The sequence below is a fragment of the Scyliorhinus torazame genome, chromosome 22, assembly GCF_047496885.1.
Source record: "Scyliorhinus torazame isolate Kashiwa2021f chromosome 22, sScyTor2.1, whole genome shotgun sequence".
NCBI lineage: Eukaryota > Metazoa > Chordata > Chondrichthyes > Carcharhiniformes > Scyliorhinidae > Scyliorhinus > Scyliorhinus torazame.
In genome coordinates, this window is record NC_092728.1 from 27,111,127 (window position 1) to 27,127,394 (window position 16,268).

General features: G+C 53.6%; 1 protein-coding gene across 3 annotated transcripts in view; it reads left to right on the forward strand.

Moving 5' to 3' along the window:
* LOC140398978 (vacuolar fusion protein MON1 homolog B-like) overlaps positions 1–16,268 on the forward strand; it is a 79,365-nt gene that overhangs the window by 14,065 nt on the left and 49,032 nt on the right. For 2 of the 3 annotated variants that reach the window (XM_072487998.1, XM_072487999.1), the window contains exons 2-3: positions 15,312–15,464; positions 15,791–15,949. In XM_072487998.1, coding sequence (XP_072344099.1) covers positions 15,392–15,464; positions 15,791–15,949 — 232 coding nt within the window. In that variant the 5' untranslated portion in view covers positions 15,312–15,391. Of the gene's footprint in view, positions 1–4,108; positions 4,181–15,311; positions 15,465–15,790; positions 15,950–16,268 lie in introns of those variants that run through there. The other variant, XM_072488000.1, reaches the window with a different exon arrangement.

Genomic DNA, 16,268 nt, shown 5'->3' on the forward strand with positions numbered 1-16,268 from the left:
GTAGGGTGCTCTTTCCAAGAGCCGGTGCAGACTCGATAGGCCGAATGGCCTCCTTCTGCACAGTAAATTCTATGATAATCTATGAAATTTGTTTTTGCTCTGGAAGGTAACTTAACAATTCATCCCAATTTTTAAGAACATCCTCATTTTCCAATTTAATTTGAGGCATGTCAAATTCACAGTCATCTGGATTTGGTTCGTCACTTTGAGTTAGAATCATTAAAACCTCCTTTTTCTCTCCTTCCCTTTCAAAGTACCTTTTAAGCATATTCACATGACACACTCGGTGAGTCTTCCTTCTATCTGGAGTTTTTACCACATAATTCACCTCACTTAATTTCCTTTCAATCTGATAAGGTCCACAAAATCTAGCTTTTAAAGGCTCCCCTACCACTGGTAACAATACTAAAACTTTATCCCCACTGGCAAAACTAAGAACTTTGGATTTCTTGTCCGCTACCCGTTTCATCACATTTTGTACAACTTTCAAATGTTGTCTTGCCAATTCACCTGCTCTATTTAATCGTTCCCTAAAATTTGACACGTAATCCAATAGTGTAATTTCCGATTTCTCACCCACCAATTTTTCCTCAATCAATTTAAGTGGTCTTCTTACCTCATGACCAAAAATTAGTTCAAAAGAACTAAATTTAGTAGACTCATTAGGTGCATCCCTAATTGCAAACAATGGGATTCCTTTATCCCAATCCTCTGGATAATCTTGACAATACGCCCTCAACATTGTCTTTAATGTCTGATGCCACCTTTCTAATGCTCCCTGCGATTCTGGATGGTACGCAGTTGATTTAAGTTGTTTTATTCCTAAACTATCCATAACTTCTTTGAATAACTTTGAAGTAAAATTCGTTCCTTGATCCAATTGAATTTCTGTGGGTAGTCCATATCTAGTAAATAATTTAAGTAACTCTTCCACAATCCCGTTAGCTGTAATATTACGTACTGGAATGGCCTCTGGAAATTACTAGTAGACACATCAATTACAGTCAAAAGATATTGATACCCACTTTTTGTTTTAGGAAGCGGTCCTACACAATCGATTAGGACCCTTCTAAAAGGTTCCTCAAATGCTGGAATGGGTATTAAGGGTGCTGGTTTTATCACTGCGTGAGGTTTCCCTATCACTTGACATGTGTGACATGATTGACAAAATTTAACTACATCTTTATGTAGTCCAGGCCAATAAAAATGTTTCTGGAATTTAGCTTGAATTTTCCTTATTCTCAAATGACCTTCCACTGGTACCTCATGTGCAACTTGCAACACCTCCTTTCTACACCCTACCGGCAATACTACTTGATGAATTTCTGCCCACTTTTCATCCGCCTGCATATGCACAAGTCTCCATTTTCTCATCAAGACATCATTTTTACAGTAATAACACTCTGGTATACCCTCCAATTCCTCTTCTGTATATGCTTTCTGATATATCCGTTTTATTTCTACAACTTTTTGTTGTAACTCCGCCAATTTTCCTGAACTAAAAACATCCTCCACCTGCTCTTTTCCTTTCTCAACCATCTGATCAAAAATCGTTTCTGATAATTGCACTTCAACTTCATCTTTGATTTCTCCTGTTGTCTTAACCTGTGACTTTGCGACCTTGTTACCACACAATCCGGAAAAATCGCAGGATATTCCTCCTTCAACCCTTCCGTTGTCTGATTTTCCACTGGGTTATCAACCACTGTAGGCATCACTCCCACCTGCAATCCAGCTATATCATTACCCAAGATAAACTGTATTCCTGGACAAGATAGTTTCTCTATTACTCCTACTACCACTTCACCACTCTTCACTGGACTTTCCAACCTTACTTTATATAATGGAACACTACTCCTCTCTGCCTGAATTCCACATATTACCTCCTTTTCTGGCAACATTCTTCCCAAACTACATAACTTCTCATCTCTTATCACTAAAGATGACCAGCTCCCGTATCTCTCAAAATTGTGACTTCTTTACCTTCTCTTCCTGATACACATGAGTAAACTTTATCCACTCAAGTAAATTCTTTAAAGAGATCCGGCACCTTCTTATCAATCACCTCTTGATCAGGCTGCACAATCTTTTGCAACTCCTTCGCTTCCCTTGGGCTTTCCTTTCCCACTTTCACAAACCCCACTGTCTTCCTGTTTTACCACATCAGCCTTCCCAGTGCTTTTCTTCAACCACCAACACTGTGACTTTACATGGCCTAGTTTATTACAGTGAAAACATTTGAAACTTTTCATTTCTTTTCCACCCTCCTGGATTTCTTTTTTAATCTGAGGCACACTCTCTTTATTGTCTCCCATCAGATCACCTTTACCTTTACCACTTGAGCATTTCTCATGTCCTCAGTTTCTATCCCTCACCGGCTGAAACCGATGTCGGAAACCAATCTTTGATTTATGAACTAATTCATAATCATTTGCCATTTCTGCTGCTAACCTCGCAGTTTTAACCCTCTGCTCTTCCACATAGGTTCTCACTACATCAGGAATTGAATTTTTAAACTCCTCAAAGTATAATTTCTCTGAGAGCTTCATATGTTTGGTCTCTTTTCAAAGCCCTTATCCACCTATCAAAATTACTCTGATCCTTTCAAACTCCATGTGTGTTTGACCAAATTCTTTCCTTAACTTTCTAAACCTTTGGCTGTAGGCTTCAGGCACTAGTTCATACGCACCGAAGATGAATTTTTTTCACCTCCTCATACGTCCCAGGTACCTCCTCAGGTAGTGATGCAAACACTTCACTAGCCCTACCTACCATATTTGTTTGAATCAGTAATACCCACATGTCCTGTAGCCATTTCATTTGTTTAGCTACCTTCTCAAATGAAATGAAAAAGGCTACCTCCTTCTCGTCAAACTTGGCAATGCTTGGACATATTTAAAAAGATTCCCACCAAGGCTTCGACTTTGACACTCTTTCTCACTATCCTCATCACGATCATCCAACTGTACGTTTCCCTTTACATCTGCCAATTTTAACTGACTGTCATGTTTCATGGCCATTTTCTGAAGTTCAAACTCTCTCTCTTTATCTTTTTCCCTGATCTGTATCTCCCTTTCTCTTTCTCTTTGTTCTGCTCGGGCTATTCTTTCTTTTCTCCTTTCTTCTCTCTCCTTTTCCTTGTCCTCACTATCACTCTTCTTTCTTTTTCCACTCTCTCTCTTTCTTTTTCCTCTTTTTCGTATTCAAGCTGCTTTAATTCTTTCTCGTGTTCCATTTGTTTAATTTGTAACTGAATTTTTGCAATTTCCAATGAGTCAAACTCTATCTGAGGCATCTTTAAATGCTTAGCCACCGCCATAATTACCTCATCTTTTCGCATTTTGTCAGGTAATGTTAACTGCAATGTTTTTGCCAAATCTAACAGTCTGCTTTTAGTCTCTGTCCGTAAGGTACTGCGTGTGACCGTCTCCACCCACAAAAATTTCCGAGCCTCTGAAAGAGCCATTGTCCACAACACACTCCCTACTTAACTAAAATACCACACCTGAAAAGCAACCACAATATGCTCACCCCTCACCGTCTTTCAGTTCACCAAGCCAATCCAATGGATAGACATTTATGCCCATCCAATAGATAGACTTTTATGCCCCTCGAGCCCCCAATTTGTTATGGGCCAGGGTTTAGAGAACCCCAAAATGTATCATGGAGTTCACCTGACCCACAACTTTTACTACGTTGTGGTATGGGGAGCACACGGCCCACTCTACAGGTGTGGTACAGCAGAAACGGAAAATATTTTTTCAAGCAAAACAGTGTTTATTCTGTGAACTCAAGTTAACCTTTTTAAAATATACAGTGAATATCTTAGCCACCATTAATTCAAATACAACCCCCAAAGACTACAACACTAAGTAATCCTTAATAACTTCCCAAACAACATCCAGAAGACAGAAGAAACACCTTTTAACAGAAGCGCATTCGGTTTACATTCACTACTGAGAACATTTATAATTCTGAATTCACCAAATGATCAAGAGATAGTCTTTTCATGGCAGAGAGATCAACAGTACACCTGCTTTGTCTGGCTTCAGCTCCAACACTGAAAACGAAACTAAAACACACCCTGAAGCAAACAGCCTAACACGAAAGTAAAAAGCTGACAGACAGCCCAGCTCGACCCACACTCTGACATCACTGATGATACACCCATTTCTTAAAGGTACATTTCTTAAAGGTATTCTCAAATGACAGTGTGCATATATATCACTGTTTCTGTGTATATATGTATATAACAGTGTATGTGGGTCTGTGTGTATATATATTATATATCACTGTGCATCTGTGTATATATATATGTGTGTGTTTGTGTATATATCACTGTCTGTATATATATATATATATATATATATATATATATCACTGTGTGTCAGTGTGTATATATATCACTGTGTCTGTGTATATATACACATATCACTGTGTGTGTGTCTAATAATATTTATATATCACTGTGTGGGCCTGTGTAATAATATAGATATATATCACTGTGTCTCTGTATGTGTGTGTATATATATCTCACTGTGTCTGTGCGTCTGTGTATGTATATATCACTGTGTGTGTGTCTGCGTATATCTCACGGTGTGTCTGTGTGTATATGTATCACATTAGTAAGTTTGCAGACGACACAAAGGTTGGTGGAATTGCGGATAGCGATGAGGACTGTCAGGGGATACAGCAGGATTTAGATTGTTTGGAAACTTGGGCGGAGAGATGGCAGATGGAGTTTAATCCGGACAAATGTGAGGTGATGCATTTTGGAAGGCCTAATGCAGGTAAGGAATATACAGTGAATGGTAGAACCCTCAAGAATATTGAAAGTCAGAGAGATCTAGGTGTACAGGTCCACAGGTCACTGAAAGGGGCAACACAGGTGGAGAAGATAGTCAAGAAGGCGTACGGCATGCTTGCCTTCATTGGCCGGGGCATTGAGTATGAGAATTGGCAAGTCATGTTGCAGCTGTATAGAGCCTTAGTTAGGCCACACTTGGAGTATAGTGTTCAATTCTGGTCGCCACACTACCAGAAGGATGTGGAGGCTTTAGAGAGGGTGCAGAAGAGATTTACCAGAATGTTACCTGGTATGGAGGGCATTAGCTATGAGGAGCGGTTGAATAAACTTGGTTTGTTCTCACTGGAACGACGGAGGCTGAGGGGCGACCTGATAGAGGTCTACAAAATTATGAGGGGCATAGACAGGGTGGATAGTCAGAGTCTTTTCCCCAGGGTAGAGGAGTCAATATTAGGGGGCATAGGTTGAAGGTGCGAGGGGCAAGGTTTAGAGGAGATGTACGAGGCAAGTTTTTTTACACGGAGGGTAGTTGGTGCCTGGAACTCGCTGCCGGAGGAGGTGGTGGAAGCAGGGACGACAGTGACATTTAAGGGGCATCTTGACAAATACATGAATAGGATGGGAAGAGGGATACGGTCCCAGGAAGTGTAGAAGATTGTAGTTTTAGTCGGGCAGCATGGTGGGCACTGGCTTGGAGGGCCGAAGGGCCTGTTCCTGTGCTGTACTTTTCTTTGTTCTTTGTGCATATATATCACTGTGTGTGTCCAAAAAGAAAATGCTGGAAAATTTCAGCAGGTCTGGCAGCATCTGTAGGGAGAGAAAAGAGCTAACGTTTCGAGTCCAGGTGACCCTTTGTCAAACATTGCATGTTTGTCTGTGTGTGTGTGTATATATATATATATATTATCACAGTCTCTGTGTATATAAGGAACATAAGAACTAGGAGCAGGAGTAGGCCGTATGGCCCCTCGAGCCTGCTCCGCCATTCAATGAGATCGTGGCTGATCTTTTGTGGACTCAGCTTCACTTTCCGGCCCGAACACCATAACCCTTAATCCCTTTATTCTTCAAAAAACTATCTATCGTTATCTTAAAAACATTTAATGAAGGAGCCTCTACTGCTTCACTGGGCAAGGAATTCCATAGATTCACAACCCTTTGGGTGAAGAAGTTCCTCCTAAACTCAGTCCTAAATCTACTTTCCCTTATTTAGAGGCTATGCCCCATAGTTCTGCTTTCACCCGCCAGTGGAAACAACCTGCCCGCATCTATCCTATCTATTCCCTTCATATATCACAGTCTCTGTGTATATATCACTGTCTGTGTGTGTACAATCACTGTGTACGTATATAACTGTGTGTGTCTGTATATATCACTGTGTGTTTGTCTGTGTATATATCACTTTGTGTCTCTGTACATATATGTGTGTGTGTGTGTATGTATATATATATATATATATTTTATATATACATATATATATATATTAGGGTGTGGTGTGGTGGTGTGTGTGTTTGTGCGGGTTAGGGTGGGGTGTGTGCATTGTGGGGGTGAGTTTGTGTCTGTGGTGGGGTGTGTGCGTTGAGGGGGCGGTGTGTGTGTTTGTGCGGATTGGGAGTGGGGTGTGTGCATTGTGGGGTTGGGAGTGGGGTGTGTGCATTGTGGGGGTGAGGTTGTGTGTGGTGGGGGTGGGGTGTGTGCATTGTTGGCGTGAGGTTGTGTGTGTGGTGGGGGTGGGGTGTGTGCATTGTGGGGGTGAGGTTGTGTGTGTGTGTGGTGGGGTGTGTGCATTGTGGGGGTGAGTTTGTGTGTGTGGTGGGGGTGGGGTGTGTGCATTGTGGGGGTGAGGTTGTGTGTGTGGTGGGGGTGGGGTGTGTGCATTGTGGGGGTGAGTTTGTGTGTGGGGTGGGGTGAGGTGTGTGTGGTGGGGGTGGGGTGTGTGCATTGTGGGGGTGAGGTTGTGTGTGTGGTGGGGGTGGGGTGTGTGCATTGTGGGGGTGAGGTTGTGTGTGGTGGGGGTGGGGTGTGTGCATTGTGGGGGTAAGGTTGTGTGTGTGGTGGGGGTGGGGTGTGTGCATTGTGGGGGTGGGGTTGTGTGTGGTGGGGGTGGGGTGTGTGCATTGTGGGGGTGAGGTTGTGTGTGTGGTGGGGGTGGGGTGTGTGCATTGTGGGGGTGAGGTTGTGTGTGTGATGGGGGTGGGGTGTGTGCATTGTGGGGGTGAGGTTGTGTGTGTGGTGGGGGTGGGGTGTGTGCATTGTGGGGGTGAGGTTGTGTGTGGTGGGGGTGGGGTGTGTGCATTGTGGGGGTGAGGTTGTGTGTGGTGGGGGTGGGGTGTGTGCATTGTGGGGGTGAGGTTGTGTGTGTGGTGGGGGTGGGGTGTGTGCATTGTGGGGGTGAGGTTGTGTGTGTGGTGGGGGTGGGGTGTGTGCATTGTGGGGGTGAGGTTGTGTGTGTGGTGGGGGTGGGGTGTGTGCATTGTGGGGGTGAGGTTGTGTGTGGTGGGGGTGGGGTGTGTGCATTGTGGGGGTGAGGTTGTGTGTGTGTGTGGTGGGGGTTGGGGTGTGTGCATTGTGGGGGTGAGGTTGTGTGTGTGTGGTGGGGGTTGGGGTGTGTGCATTGTGGGGGTGAGGTGTGTGGGGTGGGGTGTGTGCATTGTGGGGGTGAGGTTGTGTGTGTGTGGTGGGGGTTGGGGTGTGTGCATTGTGGGGGTGAGGTGTGTGTGGTGGGGGTGGGGTGTGTGCATTGTGGGGGTGAGGTGTGTGGGGTGGGGTGTGTGCGTTGAGGGGGCAGTGTGTGGGGTGTGTGTGCTGGGGGGGGTGGGATGTGTGGGGGTGAGTTTGTGTGTGGGTGGGTCGGCTCTTTGTGATCAGGGCTGTGTGAGTGAGTGAGTGAGCTCTTACGACATGCTTCATGCAGAAGTCTGACTGGTTCTGTGTGAGATGAGCGTGTTGACGGGTATAAATAACCCGGGTGCTGTGACTCCCTCGTCAGCCGGCCTGTGCCTCGGTGGCTGTTCTGTAACTGTTGACCACAGTCCATTTGCAGCCTCCGTTCCGGCCTGCTATTTGGAGATTGCGAACGCGTCTTGCCGCAGACTGTACCTTGAGGCACGGCTTCACTCCGACACCTGCACTCACCCCTGGGACTGACTGGAAACGAGTCCCCCTAGCTCGCTGCCTGTAACCTGGAGCCCTATAGCTCGCTGCCTGTAACATGGAGCCCCATAGCTCGCTGCCTGTAACCTGGAGCCCTATAGCTTGCTGCCTGTAACCTGGAGCCCCATAGCTCGCTGCCTGTAACCTGGAGCCCCATAGCTCACTGCCTGTAACCTGGAGCCCTATAGCTTGCTGCCTGTAACCTGCAGCCCCATAGCTCGCTGCCTGTAACCTGGAGCCCCAGGGCTCGCTGCCTGTAACCTGGAGCCCCACAGCTCGCTGCCTGTAACCTGGAGCCCCATAGCTCGCTGCCTGTAACATGGAGCCCCATAGCTCGCTGCCTGTAACCTGGAGCCCTATAGCTTGCTGCCTGTAACCTGCAGCCCCATAGCTCGCTGCCTGTAACCTGGAGCCCCATAGCTCGCTGCCTGTAACCTGGAACCCCATAGCTCACTGCCTGTAACCTGGATCCCCATAGCTCGCTGCCTGTAACCTGGAGCCCCATAGCTCGCTCCCTGTAACCTGGAGCCCCCATAGGACTGCCTGTAACCTGGATCCCCATAGCTCGCTGCCTGTAACATGTAGCCCAATAGCTCGCTGCCTGTAACATGGAGCCCCATAGCTCGCTGCCTGTAACCTGGAACCCGATAGCTCGCTGCCTGTAACCTGGAGCCCCATAGCTCGCTGCCTGTAACCTGGAGCCCCATAGCTCGCTGCCTGTAACCTGGAGCCCGATAGCTCGCTGCTTTTAACCTGGAGCCCCATAGCTCGCTGCCTGTAACCTGGAGCCCCATAGCTCGCTGCCTGTAACCTGGAGCCCCATAGCTCGCTGCCTGTAACCTGGAGCCCCATAGCTCGCTGCCTGTAACCTGGAGCCCCATAGCTCGCTGCCTGTAACCTGGAGCCCCATAGCTCGCTGCCTGTAACCTGGAGCCCCATAGCTCGCTGCCTGTAACCTGGAGCCCCATAGCTCGCTGCCTGTAACCTGGTGCCCCATAGCTCGCTGCCTGTAACCTGGAGCCCCATAGCTCGCTGCCTGTAACCTGCAGCCCCATAGCTCGCTGCCTGTAACCTGGAGCCCCATAGCTCGCTCCCTGTAACCTGGAGGCCCGTAGCTCACTGCCTGTAACCTGGAGCCCCAGAGCTTGCTGCCTGTAACCTGGAGCCCCATAGCTCGCTGCCTGTAACCTGGAGCCCATAGCTCGCTGCCTGTAACCTGGAGCCACATAGCTCGCTGCCTGTAACTTCGAGCTCCATAGCTCACTGCCTGTAACCTGGATCCCCATAGCTCGCTGCCTGTAACATGGAACCCTATAGCTCCGTGGGCTGTAACCGCCACGTAGCTCGCTGCCTCCCCCTCCCCTCTTCCCCTCTTCTCCCTCCTCCCTCCTCCCCTCCCCCCATCTTCCACACCCCCCCGCCATCCTCCCTCCCCATCCTCCCCCCCCCCATCTCTCTCCCCCCCATCTCTCTCCCCCGCTGTCTCCCTCCCCTTGTCTCTCTCCCCCGCTGTCTCCCTCCCCCTCCCGTCTCTCTCTCCCCCGTCCCGTCTCTCTCTCCCCCGTCCCGTCTCTCTCTCCCCCGTCCCGTCTCTCTCTCCCCCGTCCCGTCTCTCTCTCCCCCGTCCCGTCTCTCTCTCCCCCGTCCCGTCTCTCTCTCCCCCGTCCCGTCTCTCTCTCCCCCGTCCCGTCTCTCTCTCTCCCCCGTCCCGTCTCTCTCTCCCCCGTCCCGTTTCTCTCTCCCCCGTCCCGTGTCTCTCTCCCCCGTCCCGTTTCTCTCTCCCCCGTCCCGTTTCTCTCTCCCCCGTCCCGTCTCTCTCTCCCCCGTCCCGTCTCTCTCTCCCCCGTCCCGTCTCTCTCTCCCCCGTCCCGTCTCTCTCTCTCCCCCACCCCGTCTCTCTCTCTCCCCCGTCCCGTCTCTCTCTCTCCCCCATCCCGTCTCTCTCTCTCCCCCGTCCCGTCTCTCTCTCTCCCCCGTCCCGTCTCTCTCTCTCCCCCGTCCAGTCTCTCTCTCTCTCTCCCCCGTCCCGTCTCTCTCTCTCTCTCCCCCGTCCCGTCTCTCTCTCTCCCCCGTCCCGTCTCTCTCTCTCCCCCGTCCCGTCTCTCTCTCTCCCCCGTCCCGTCTCTCTCTCTCCCCCGTCCCGTCTCTCTCTCTCCGCCGTCCCGTCTCTCTCTCTCTCCCCCGTCCCGTCTCTCTCTCCTCCCCCGTCCCGTCTCTCTCTCTCCCCAGTCCCGTCTCTCTCTCTCCCCCGTCCCGTCTCTCTCTCTCCCCCGTCCCGTCTCTCTCTCTCCCCCGTCCCGTGTCTCTCTCTCTCCCCCGTCCCGTGTCTCTCTCTCTCCCCGTCCCGTCTCTCTCTCCCGTCCCGTCTCTCTCTCTCTCCCGTCCCGTCTCTCTCTCTCTCCCGTCCCGTCTCTCTCTCTCCCCCGTCCCGTCTCTCTCTCTCCCCCGTCCCGTCTCTCTCTCTCCCCCGTCCCGTCTCTCTCTCTCCCCCGTCCCGTCTCTCTCTCTCCGCCGTCCCGTCTCTCTCTCTCTCCCCCGTCCCGTCTCTCTCTCTCCCCTGTCCCGTCTCTCTCTCTCCTCCCCCGTCCCGTCTCTCTCTCTCCCCAGTCCCGTCTCTCTCTCTCCCCCGTCCCGTCTCTCTCTCTCCCCCGTCCCGTCTCTCTCTCTCCCCCGTCCCGTGTCTCTCTCTCTCCCCCGTCCCGTGTCTCTCTCTCTCCCCCGTCCCGTCTCTCTCTCCCCGTCCCGTCTCTCTCTCTCTCCCGTCCCGTCTCTCTCTCTCCCCCGTCCCGTCTCTCTCTCTCCCCCGTCCCGTCTCTCTCTCTCCCCCGTCCCGTCTCTCTCTCTCCCCCGTCCCGTCTCTCTCTCTCCCCCGTCCCGTCTCTCTCTCTCCCCCGTCCCGTCTCTCTCTCTCCCCCGTCCCGTCTCTCTCTCTCCCCCGTCCCGTCTCTCTCTCTCCCCCGTCCCGTCTCTCTCTCTCCCCCGTCCCGTCTCTCTCTCTCCCCCGTCCCGTCTCTCTCTCTCCCCCGTCCCGTCTCTCTCTCTCCCCCGTCCCGTCTCTCTCTCTCCCCCGTCCCGTCTCTCTCTCTCCCCCGTCCCGTCTCTCTCTCTCCCCCGTCCCGTCTCTCTCTCTCCCCCGTCCCGTCTCTCTCTCTCCCCCGTCCCGTCTCTCTCTCTCCCCCGTCCCGTCTCTCTCTCTCCCCCGTCCCGTCTCTCTCTCTCCCCCGTCCCGTCTCTCTCTCTCCCCCGTCCCGTCTCTCTCTCTCCCCCGTCCCGTCTCTCTCTCTCCCCCGTCCCGTCTCTCTCTCTCCCCCGTCCCGTCTCTCTCTCTCCCCCGTCCCGTCTCTCTCTCTCCCCCGTCCCGTCTCTCTCTCTCCCCCGTCCCGTCTCTCTCTCTCCCCCGTCCCGTCTCTCTCTCCCCCGTCCCGTCTCTCTCTCTCCCCCGTCCCGTCTCTCTCTCTCCCCCGTCCCGTCTCTCTCTCTCCCCCGTCCCGTCTCTCTCTCTCCCCCGTCCCGTCTCTCTCTCTCCCCCGTCCCGTCTCTCTCTCTCTCCCCCGTCCCGTCTCTCTCTCTCCCCCGTCCCGTCTCTCTCTCTCCCCGTCCGTCTCTCTCTCTCCCCCGTCCCGTCTCTCTCTCTCCCCCGTCCCGTCTCCTCTCTCTCCCCCGTCCCGTCTCTCTCTCTCCCCCGTCCCGTCTCTCTCTCTCCCCCGTCCGTCTCTCTCTCTCCCCCGTCCCGTCTCTCTCTCCCCCGTCCCGTCTCCTCTCTCTCCCCCCGTCCGTCTCTCTCTCTCCCCAGTCCGTCTCTCTCTCTCTCTCTCCCCGTCAATCTCTCTCCCCCGTCAATCTCTCTCCCCCGTCAATCTCTCTCCCCCGTCAATCTCTCTCCCCCGTCAATCTCTCTCCCCCGTCAATCTCTCTCCCCCGTCAATCTCTCTCCCCCGTCAATCTCTCTCCCCCGTCAATCTCTCTCCCCCGTCAATCTCTCTCCCCCGTCAATCTCTCTCCCCCGTCAATCTCTCTCCCCCGTCAATCTCTCTCCCCCGTCAATCTCTCTCCCCCGTCAATCTCTCTCCCCCGTCAATCTCTCTCCCCCGTCAATCTCTCTCCCCCGTCAATCTCTCTCCCCCGTCAATCTCTCTCCCCCGTCAATCTCTCTTCCCCCGTCAATCTCTCTTCCCCCGTCAATCTCTCTTCCCCCGTCAATCTCTCTTCCCCCGTCAATCTCTCTTCCCCCGTCAATCTCTCTTCCCCGTCAATCTCTCTTCCCCCGTCAATCTCTCTCCCCCGTCAATCTCTCTTCCCCCGTCAATCTCTCTTCCCCCGTCAATCTCTCTCCCCCGTCAATCTCTCTCCCCGTCAATCTCTCTCCCCCCGTCAATCTCTCTCCCCCGTCAATCTCTCTCCCCCGTCAATCTCTCTCCCCCGTCAATCTCTCTCCCCCGTCAATCTCTCTCCCCCGTCAATCTCTCTCCCCCGTCAATCTCTCTCCCCCGTCAATCTCTCTCCCCCGTCAATCTCTCTCCCCCGTCAATCTCTCTCCCCCGTCAATCTCTCTCCCCCGTCAATCTCTCTCCCCCGTCAATCTCTCTCCCCCGTCAATCTCTCTCCCCCGTCAATCTCTCTCCCCCGTCAATCTCTCTCCCCCGTCAATCTCTCTCCCCCGTCAATCTCTCTCCCCCGTCAATCTCTCTCCCCCGTCAATCTCTCTCCCCCGTCAATCTCTCTCCCCCGTCAATCTCTCTCCCCCGTCAATCTCTCTCCCCCGTCAATCTCTCTCCCCCGTCAATCTCTCTCCCCCGTCAATCTCTCTCCCCCGTCAATCTCTCTCCCCCGTCAATCTCTCTCCCCCGTCAATCTCTCTCCCCCGTCAATCTCTCTCCCCCGTCAATCTCTCTCCCCCGTCAATCTCTCTCCCCCGTCAATCTCTCTCCCCCGTCAATCTCTCTCCCCCGTCAATCTCTCTCCCCCGTCAATCTCTCTCCCCCGTCAATCTCTCTCCCCCGTCAATCTCTCTCCCCGTCAATCTCTCTCCCCCGTCAATCTCTCTCCCCGTCAATCTCTCTCCCCCGTCAATCTCTCTCCCCCGTCAATCTCTCTCCCTCGTCAATCTCTCTCCCTCGTCTCTCTCTCCCCCGTCTCTCTCTCTTTCCCCCGTCTCTCTCTCTCTCCCCCGTCTCTCTCTCTCTCCCCCGTCTCTCTCTCTCTCCCCCGTCTCTCTCTCTCTCCCCCGTCTCTCTCTCTCTCCCCCGTCTCTCTCTCTCTCCCCCCGTCTCTCTCTCTCTCCCCCGTCTCTCTCTCTCTCCCCCGTCTCTCTCTCTCTCTCCCCGTCTCTCTCTCTCTCCCCCGTCTCTCTCTCTCTCTCCCCCCCGTCTCTCTCTCTCTCTCCCCCGTCTCTCTCTCTCTCTCCCCCGTCTCTCTCTCTCTCCCCCGTCTCTCTCTCTCTCCCCCGTCTCTCTCTCTCTCCCCCGTCTCTCTCTCTCTGTCTCTCCCCCGTCTCTCTCTCTCTCCCCCGTCTCTCTCTCTCTGTCTCTCCCCCGTCTCTCTCTCTCTCTCTCCCCCGTCTCTCTCTCTCTCTCTCTCCCCCGTCTCTCTCTCTCTCTCCCCCGTCTCTCTCTCTCTCCCCCGTCTCTCTCTCTCTGTCTCTCCCCCGTCTCTCTCTCTCTCTCTCCCCCGTCTCTCTCTCTCTCTCTCTCCCCCGTCTCTCTCTCTCTCTCTCTCCCCCGTCTCTCTCTCTCTCTCTCTCCCCCGTCTCTCTCTCTCTCTCTCTCCCCCGTCTCTCTCTCTCTCCCCGTCTCTCTCTCTCTCCCCCGTCTCTCTCTCTCTCCCCCGTCTCTCTCTCTCTCTCCCCCCCGTCTCTCTCTCTCTCTCCCCCGTCTCTCTCTCTCTCTCCCCCGTCTCTCTCTCTCTCTCCCCGTCTCTCTCTCTCTCCCCCCGTCTCTCTCTCTCTCCCCCGTCTCTCTCTCGTCTCTCTCTCTCTCTCTCCCCCGTCTCTCTCTCTCTCTCTCTCCCCCGTCTCTCTCTCTCTCTCTCTCCCCCGTCTCTCTCCTCTCTCTCCCCCGGTCTCTCTCTCTCTCTCCCCGTCTCTCTCTCTCTCTCTCCTCTCTCTCTCTCTCTCTCTCTCTCTCTCTCTCTCTCCCACGTCTCTCTCTCTCTCTCTCCCACGTCTCTCTCTCTCTCTCTCCCCCCCCCGTCTCTCTCTCTCTCCCCCCGTCTCTCTCTCTCTCCCCCCCGTCTCTCTCTCTCCCCCGGCTCTCTCTCTCCCCGGCTCTCTCTCTCCCCGGCTCTCTCTCTCCCCGGCTCTCTCTCTCCCCGGCTCTCTCTCTCCCCGGCTCTCTCTCTCCCCGTCTCTCTCTCTCTCCCCGTCTCTCTCTCTCCCCCGACTCACTCTCTCCCGTCTCTCTCTCCCCTCCCCCGTCTCTCTCTCCCTCCCCGTCTCTCTCTCCCTCCCCGTCTCTCTCTCCCTCCCCGTCTCTCTCTCCCTCCCCGTCTCTCTCTCCCTCCCCCGTCTCTCCCTCCCCGTCCGCCGTCTCTCCCTCCCCCGTCCCCAATCTGTCTGCCCCCCCCCCCCCCCCAATCTGTCTCTTCCCCCCCCCCCCTTCGAAATCTGTTTTCCCCCATCAATTCCCCCCCCCCCGCTGCAAATCCTTCCTACTCCTCCCCATCTCTCTCTTGCCTGCTGTAGCGCAACAATTACTCACTCAAGTCGAGAAGAGATTAAATCAATCGAGGCTTTATTAAGCAAGACTTGTTCCCCAGCAGCTCAGTTACAGAATGCGGCTGCTGGGAGAACCCGAGCTCTTATAGTCCGCATTCAGGGCAGAGCCAGTAGGTGGCAGATCCAACCAGGTCCTGGGACCTGTCAGCCAATAGCCTCTCGGCTTCACAGGTACCGTACTACCCCTAATACATACCACCACACCCGCTAACTCTCCAACTTGACTCCAACTCGATTACTCTTTCGATATTCTTCCAAGTGAGCGAGCATTCTGGGACATGGGTTTAATGATCAAAGGATACCACCTGGCGCTCCCTCAGCGCTGACTTTCGAGAGTGAGTCGTTCCCTCGGTGCTGGCCCTCCCTCAACCCCCCCCCCCCCCCCTGTCCTGGCCCTCCCTCGCCGCCGGCCCTCCCTCGGCCTGGCCCTCCCTCTGCACCGGCCCCCCCCTCGGCGCCTGCCCTCCCTCTGCGCCCGGCCCTCCCACCCCGGCCTTCACTCCTCCCCCCCCACCCCCCCCGGCCCTCCCTCGGCGCCGGCCCTCCTCTTTCCCCCCCCAGCCCTCCCTCGGTAGGTACTGGCAGAGGGAAGCTGATGGTTAAACTCTCCATTCTGAATTTTTTCTGTCCCTCTTTCAGCCTCTCTGCCAACCGTGCTCTGGAAAAATGGGCATGTCTTCCTCCGCGATGCCGAAACCCCAGCCACGGTGCGCCGAGAGATGAACGCCAACATGGCGAGTCCTTCCGTGTCACCAAAGTGCGACGTGGCGGAGGGAATCGCCCGCGGTGCAGGTAACAAGGTCACCCTGAGAAAGGCACACCCACCTACGCCTCCCCATGTTAATGCCTCAGGTTTCAAATCCCCTCTTCCCCCCCCCCCCCCCCCCTCGCCTCCTTTTCAAATCCGCCCAGTTCCCTATCTCTGGAACCTCTTCCAACCCCTCAGACCTCTGTGCTCTGATACCTCCGGCATTTCGAGCATCACCTGTTTATTGCCCCCACTCGCCCCGGCTGCCCCGTCCCGCCTCCGTTTCGTTTTCAGCCCCCCACCGTCCTGCCTCTCTTTCTCCCCCCCCCCCTCACTCGCTAGTTTAACACCACCTTTTGTCTTTCCACAGGTTACCCTCCCTGTGAAGCCACGCTGGACGACGAACGGTCGAGCAATGAGAGAGAAGGAGTGGGTCTCGGGCAGCCCCCTCCCGTCACCAACTCCACTCCCCCCGCTGAAGCCCCCACCCCCGGCCCAGCAGATGGCCAGGTGGAAGGAACAACTGCAGGTGAGGCTGGACCACGGATGGTAAAAGATCATCAGGGGGAACAAAATGGCGTTCACCCTGTGCAAGGCCTCCCACCACACCCCTTCCTCTAACTCCTCCTCCCATTTAGCCTTAATCCCCACCCGGGATGCAGTATCCTCCGCCATTATCAACAAACAAAGAACAATACAGCACTGGACGAGGCCCTTTGGCCCTCCAAGCCTGTAACGTTCATGTTACCAACCTTGGCCAAAACCCTCAGCACTTCCTAGTGCCGTATCGCTCTATATACCCATCCTATCAATGTGTTTGTCAAGATACATTAACGTGTTCAAAAGGC